Source organism: Osmia bicornis, unplaced genomic scaffold (assembly GCF_907164935.1).
Source record: "Osmia bicornis bicornis unplaced genomic scaffold, iOsmBic2.1, whole genome shotgun sequence".
NCBI classification, from domain to species: domain Eukaryota; kingdom Metazoa; phylum Arthropoda; class Insecta; order Hymenoptera; family Megachilidae; genus Osmia; species Osmia bicornis.
In genome coordinates this window covers 44,130-51,697 of record NW_025791175.1, presented here as the reverse complement: position 1 = coordinate 51,697, position 7,568 = coordinate 44,130, and the positions used below count along the sequence as shown (strand labels likewise).

Here is a 7,568-nt window from a genome sequence, read left to right as displayed (position 1 = left end):
ATGTACATATAATAACAGTTTCGTTATTACTATATCTACAATAGATATAATGTAATATACTGATACCTTCCCACAGATCAGTGTACATATAATAACAGTATCGTTATTACTATGTCTACATTAGATATGTAATATACATTTAATACCAATATCATTATTACTATATCTACATCAGATGTAATTTAATATACTGATTTAATCCCACAGATCAATGTACTGTTAGGCGAGAACCTCTGCTAGCTTGACTAGCAGAGATAACACTCTGCATTCCCTATTCCCACGGTACGGCAGCCCAGAAACTGATGACAGAGAGAAACACAAGAATCCGACGACTGGGCTGCTTCTTCGCGAATATAACTGCGCAACATATTTAGATATAATAAAAAAGACCACACCCGGGAGGCAGGCATTCTGCGCCAGGCGACTGCACTGAAAGGGTCACGATCGCTTAACAGTTAGTTCTTTGTGCGAGATTCGAACCATTATCCAAAATTCAACTATTAACTAAATAAACGAACGCGTGTGGAAGTGACACTGTGTAAGTTTAATTGCCTTCCTGAGTTGCGGCGTAACAGGAACAAATATATTGGCGATCCTGCCAGGATCTCCACATCCTAACTCAATAAGAGGAAGCGCTGAGGCACCTCACCGCGACGAGACCCAACAACGGAAAAGGAAACCACCAATGCTGGAGTATTGCATGTAAGTACGTCTTTGTCAATCAACATGAAGAAGTTTGTCAAGCTTAACGACATCACCGACGAGCCTGGCGGTAGTGCCGATCAAAACCCAATTGAGGTAGGGAAACTCGAATCCCTTATACAAAAACAAAAGGAACTCATAGCGGAGCAACGTAAAATCAAGGAAGAAATTCGCGCGTTACGCCCTCGTGCCAAACCCGAATTTCGCGACGAAGACATCGCACTCACCGAGGATGAGAGCGATAATAGCGTCACAGATAGTTCGGTAGGAAGGAGAAGCGCTGAAAGGGATGAACGGAACACCGATAGGGCCCTGCGACACGTTAGCGAGTTTAATGGACACAATATAACTGTAGAAAGATGGATTCAGGGTATAAAAGCAGGGTTGAGCGTCGCAAGAAATAAGGAGATGTTTCTCCACCACCTCATTATTCATAAAATGAAGGGGGACGCTGAAAAGTTCTTAGGAAATCGCGAGTTCAGAGATGTAGACGAACTGTGCGACGCAGTTATGGAAGAATTCGGTGAAAGACGTTCAAAGGAACTGCTCATAAATGAACGGAACCACTTGCGGCAGGGTAACCGGAAGGTGAAAGACTACGTCAAACATTTTAATAAAATCCATCAAGATATTACCAGGGTCATCAATAACAACAAGGAGTTCACGCCAGAAGAGAAAAGAATATTAGTCAGAGCAGAAGAAGAGGCTGGACTGGCTATTTTTATACGCAATTTGTCACAACCATGGAGAACATCGGTCCGCCAAGCCAGGCCGGGGACGTTAAAGCTTGCACAAAGCATAGCCTACGAGGAAGAGAGAGAAGAAGAACTGTGTCAGGAGTTGTCCAAGTATGTGCATCTGGGAGATAAGAGTCGACCTCGTGGTATAGAGAAACGTAGCGGTGACGCATCGCGACCTAGATACGACGGTCAACGACAGAGCGATAAGAAATCCTCCGGGACAGCTGTCCCTACCTGCTTCAAGTGCAACAAGCAGGGTCACTACTCAAGTAATTGTAGAAATTTTCAAAGGGACCGCGATCAAAAACCCCCAGACATCAAATATATAGAATCGGACCAACACGAAGTCAGCTGCGAGTCAACATCCGAGTCGGAACCGATGCAGATGGAAGACCAATTACCGGACGATTTCTAATCGACACCGGTGCATCGCTCAATTTGATTAAAGGTGGTTTAGTTCAACGCGCTCATATGCCATGGAAAGTGAAACCTAACGAGTTTGCGGGAGTAACCAATGGTAAAGTGAACACAAAATACACAGCTCTCTTGGAATTAGGAGGAAAGCAACACGAGCTGGCGGTCGTCAAGAACGAATTCCCGCTGGAAGTCGACGGACTGCTAGGTATGCCGTTCCTTGAAAAGGAGGAGGCGAAGATCAACGTCAAACGTAAAACTATTGAGCTAACCCACACCATTCACCGCGTATTCAACCTAACGGTAAGTCAAGAGCGATTAACCAAATTGAAAGAAAACGTCCGTTTAGATCATATAATAGATAATACAGAACGAGAAGAGATCTGGGAGATTTTGAGGCAATTCGAGGATGTGTTCTCACTCCCAGGGGACTCACTGCCGGTAACGAAACTTGTTGAGCATTCGATACCTACATTAGATGAAGTTCCGATCAATTCTAAACAGTACAGGTACCCACCTCACCACCAAGACGAAATTGATCGGCAAGTCGCAGACATGAAGGAGAAAGGGATCTTGCGAGAATCCACATCTCCGTATAACTCGCCGATCTGGGTAGTCCCAAAAAGGGCTGATGCCAGTGGTAAGAAGAAGTGGAGGATAGTAATAGACTTCCGAGGCTTAAACGCAAAAACAGTTCAAGACGCTTACCCGATGCCAAACATTGTCGAGATACTCGACCAGTTGGGGAACGCAAAATACTTTTCGTCCTTCGATCTGGCCTCTGGATTTCACCAGATCGCGATGAAGACCGAGGATCGACCGAAAACAGCGTTCTCAACATATGATGGGCATTACGAGTTCAACCGGATGCCTTTCGGCTTGAAGAATGCCCCTGCCACATTCCAAAGGATGATGAACCAGGCTTTGCGAGGTCTGAAAGGCAAGATTTGCTTGGTCTTTGTGGATGATATAGTGATTTGGGGAAAAAGCGCCGAAGAACATCGAGAACGACTGAAAACCTTACTAAATCGACTTCGCGAAGTTGGTTTGAAATTGCAGCCGGACAAATGCGAGTTCCTCAGTGAAAGGCTAAAATTCTTGGGGCATGTAATCACCCCAGATGGGGTGAAACCCAATCCAGAAACTCTGAAATCTGTCGAAGAATTCCCAGTGCCAAATTCGACTAAAAAGGTAAGAGAGTTCCTCGGTTTAGCTAATTATTATAAACGCTTTATCGACAGGTTCTCTCAGATCGCGAAACCGCTGAATTCACTGCTGAAAAAAGATGTGAAATTTGAGTGGACCGAGGTCCATCAAAAGGCATACGAGAAATTAAAGGCGTTATTGGTGAGTGATAAAGTGCTAATGTACCCAGACTTTAAAAGGGAATTTATTCTAGCAGTCGATGCATCCGGAGACGGTATTGGAGCTGTACTGGCGCAAAAGGATGAAAACGGGAAAGAAAGACCAGTAAGTTTTGCCAGTCGCACCTTCAATAAAGCCGAAGTAAAATACTCCACCAAAGATAAGGAAACGTTAGCCATAGTCTGGAGTGTGAGACACTTTAGACCCTATCTTTATGGAAGGAAGTTTACTATTTTGACAGACCACCAGCCAATTCCCTACATGGACAAAAGCAAACAGCCAGGGGCTATGCAAGAACGCTGGCGGGTATTTCTGATGGAGTATGATTATGAAATTAAATACAAGAAAGGGTGTCTGAATACGAATGCTGACGCACTCAGCCGTAACCCCATAGATCACCACAACGACGTCGTCCTCGTAGTAAAATCTGCGAGAAGACCACTCAGAAAACATATTGTGTTCTCAGAAGAAGTAGATGACGACAGCGTAATGGTCGAATTCTACCTGGGTCAACCAAACGTACAGTTTAACGAACAACATTCCTTCGTAGTAACTTGGCCAGAGTTTACTATGGAAAACCTACAAGCTAGTTTCGAGGCAATTAGAGACACGATAATTGCACAGGAAATAGAACGCATCACTGTCGATTATGCCGGACTGTTGTGCCTGTTGCCAGGTAAGGCAAGACAAATACAAGATCTAATTATTAATTTTTTTCAAGATCCGTCACTCCGCGTGACTTTGCTAACGAAAGATCTGAGGACGCCGGAGACGGAAGCGGAAAAGCTTGAAATAATCAGACAAGCGCATGACACTATGCTTGGAGGACACGCTGGCACCCGTAAAACCATAGCGGCTATACAGAGAAGTTACACATGGATAGGTTTACATCGAGATGTAAGTAAGTACATATCTGAATGCTTAATCTGCCAGGAGAACAAAATCGTTCGAAACCCAACCAAGATGCCTTTACGAATCACTGATACGCCAATGGCTTTCAACGATAAGATCGCGATTGACATCGTTGGACCGTTGGAGCCGGACTCCAAAGGTATGAAATACATATTAACAATGCAAGACCAGTTAGCAAAATACCTCGAAGCCAAACCCTTGGCGGACCAGAAAACCGAAACGGTAGCGGAAGCTTTACTGAACACTTGGATTCTACGCTATGGCACTCCTAAAGCAGTACTGACGGATCTAGGAACCAATTTTACCAGTAATCTCATGGAAAATCTAGCCGACATGCTTGGATTCGACCTCCAACACACTACAGCTTTTAGACCAGAGTCTAATGGCTCGCTTGAACGCGCTCACGCAGTTATTAAAGACTTCCTGAAGACCCAACTCTCTCGAGAAGAACGCTGCAACGAACATTGGAGCAGGTACCTGCAAGGAGCCGTATTCACATACAACTCAACTACCCATTCATCAACGGGAGTTACACCTTACTCACTTACGTTTGGCAAAGACCCACCCCTCATGAATCAATTGGAAGAAGAACCGGAAGCTACCTACTTGGATTTGGTAGAACAAATGCGAGTACAACTACAACGAATGCATAAGCAAGCTGCTGAAGCAATTATTGCAAGCAAGGAACGAACCAAGAAACGGTTTGACAAAACGATTAAACAGTTATCACTTGAACCAGGAGACTGGGTATGGGTAAAGAACCAAAACAGAAACCGCCTTGCAGCACTAACGAAACCTTATCTTGGGCCATATCAAGTCAAACAACTCCATGGAGACTTGAACGCCTTACTTAATATAAATGGCAAAGATACATTGATCCATCTTAACAGACTTAAATATGCTAATCTTTCATCTATTTTAGATTAAGTTTTCTCCTATGGAAAGGAGCGTTCGCCGAAGGGATGGCCGAGATCGAGAAACTCACGAACCTTCCAAACATCTACTTCGACCCGATGGGAACTACGAGACTCTACCACCACGAATGGAGAACACTGGTCTTCGTGGATCTCCGAGACATCAAAGCGGTCGAAACGACAATCCGTGAAGCATTGAATCACCCAATCCACACAGAAGGTAATGGATTCTCGCCATCACTCTACGGACACATGTCGAATCGCTTCCAACGTAGTTTTAATCATAAAAACACTTTACTAACCAGTCTAGGATATAAGAAGGTAGAACGTAAGCGCGTGAAACGCGGTTGGTTAAATCCAATCGGTGACCTAGCTAATATTTTATTCGGCACCCTTAGCCAAAAGGACGCCCAGTATTACAACTCCGAGATAGATAAGCTGTACACAGACAATAAGCGTTTGAGCGTCCTTATTCAAAACGAAACCACAATTGTCCGAAGTATTCTGAAAAACAACGATATATTTGAAGATAAAATTACAACATACGTGAACAAAATCAACAATTATACCAACGCGAACATAGAGCGAATATATGAACGCACGAATACACTCGAACTATTACTAGAATTAAGCGAAATAATCACCGAACATAACGAATTAATTGAAAACCTGCGATCAATTGTAGTTAATGGAGAACAAGGAAAAATCGATCCTTTGTTACTAGAACCTGATCAACTAAGCGAAATCTTACGAACCATCGAGCAAAAATATGGCTCTAGCCGTATGATGTTCTCTAACACAAATGAATTTGCTTATAAATTTTTACGAATCGCTAAAGTTAACGTTTTTGTGTTAAATTCATACAAGCTCTGCTTTGAGTTAAAAATCCCCATCGTAGAAGAAGAAATTTACGCCTTGTACTCCATGATACCACTCCCACATATAACCGAAGATTACATCTATCTACTACACACCCAAGAACAATATATTTTAGTTGAAAGAGATTCTCGCAGCTACTCTATAATCAGCGATCGAGACATAGATCATTGTATAGAAATTTCCGACCTCCGAATCTGTGCCCGACACTCACCTTCGCTCTCCACAGAATTAACAAATCCATGCATAAAACGTGCCTTACATAACTTACCAGCAGACCATAAAGATTGCCCAGCCAAAATGATTACACATACAAACCCTATTTGGATACAACTATACTCGAATCAAGAATGGATCTCCGCATCTTACTATCTAATTTCTTTCCACGTTTCATGCAAGGATTCTAACCGCGTCATCTCACACCATCTTAACGGAGTAAACAAAATTAAAATCAAAGCAGGTTGTATCGGACATACTGCATCCGTAACATTATATTCTAGCGAAACTATAAATAATCACAACGAATTGCAATTACAATTAGGCCTCGCCAATATTACAATACCGAAATTAGACGACACCGTTAAAGCTTATGCACGCGTACCAGAACTACGAAAAGAATTAATAACTAACAACGACTTGAAATTGGCATCCAAATCACTCGACCAAATCATCTCTGAGGCACATTCGATTTCCACGCACACACGTAGCATCTCCAGAAACGAAAGCACCTGGATGATCTTACAAACACTAATAGGAGCCTTAGGCATAATAATAGGATTGTACATATTTTCGAAATTTAAATTATGGCGTTTAATATTTTGTCTATTTAAACCCTGTACACGCAATAACTGTCTTAATATCAATTCAAACGGGACCAACCACTACGGGTCAGCGCCCCAATCTGTAGTATACACAGCGAACGCACCAGAAACTTGCAACCTCCAACCCACTCCTCTACCACCGGAAGAAAATAAATTATCACAACCTTCGCGGCGAAAGAAACATCGCGTTTCCTTCACCGTGCCTCCTATTTGATTTCACAAGTAAAATCAAAAATAAGGAAGGGGGTGTTAGGCGAGAACCTCTGCTAGCTTGACTAGCAGAGATAACACTCTGCATTCCCTATTCCCACGGTACGGCAGCCCAGAAACTGATGACAGAGAGAAACACAAGAATCCGACGACTGGGCTGCTTCTTCGCGAATATAACTGCGCAACATATTTAGATATAATAAAAAAGACCACACCCGGGAGGCAGGCATTCTGCGCCAGGCGACTGCACTGAAAGGGTCACGATCGCTTAACAGTTAGTTCTTTGTGCGAGATTCGAACCATTATCCAAAATTCAACTATTAACTAAATAAACGAACGCGTGTGGAAGTGACACTGTGTAAGTTTAATTGCCTTCCTGAGTTGCGGCGTAACAGTACATTTAATAACAGTTTCGTTATTACTATATCTACATTAGATATAATGTAATATAGTGATACCTTCCCACAGATCAATGTACATATAATGGCAGTATCGTTATTACTATATCTGCATTAGATCTCCTGCAATATACTGATTCCTTCCCACTGATCAATGTACATTGAATAACAGTATCATTTATACTATATCTACATTAGATATAATGTAATATAATG

General features: G+C 42.6%; 1 protein-coding gene across 1 annotated transcript; it reads left to right on the top strand.

Annotated features, from left to right (window-relative positions):
• The first annotated feature begins 2,130 nt into the window (after positions 1 to 2,130).
• LOC123988860 lies at positions 2,131 to 7,306 on the top strand. Its single transcript, XM_046289618.1, has 2 exons — positions 2,131 to 2,159; positions 5,056 to 7,306. Exon 2 carries the CDS (start codon positions 5,096 to 5,098, stop codon positions 6,956 to 6,958), a length of 1,863 nt encoding a protein of 620 aa, XP_046145574.1. The 5' UTR covers positions 2,131 to 2,159; positions 5,056 to 5,095; the 3' UTR covers positions 6,959 to 7,306.
• The last annotated feature ends 262 nt before the right edge of the window (positions 7,307 to 7,568 follow it).

Excerpts from the sequence above, each read along its gene's own strand:
- LOC123988860 (XM_046289618.1), top strand. The coding sequence starts at position 5,096 with ATGGCCGAGATCGAGAAACTCACGAACCTTCCAAACATCTACTTCGAC.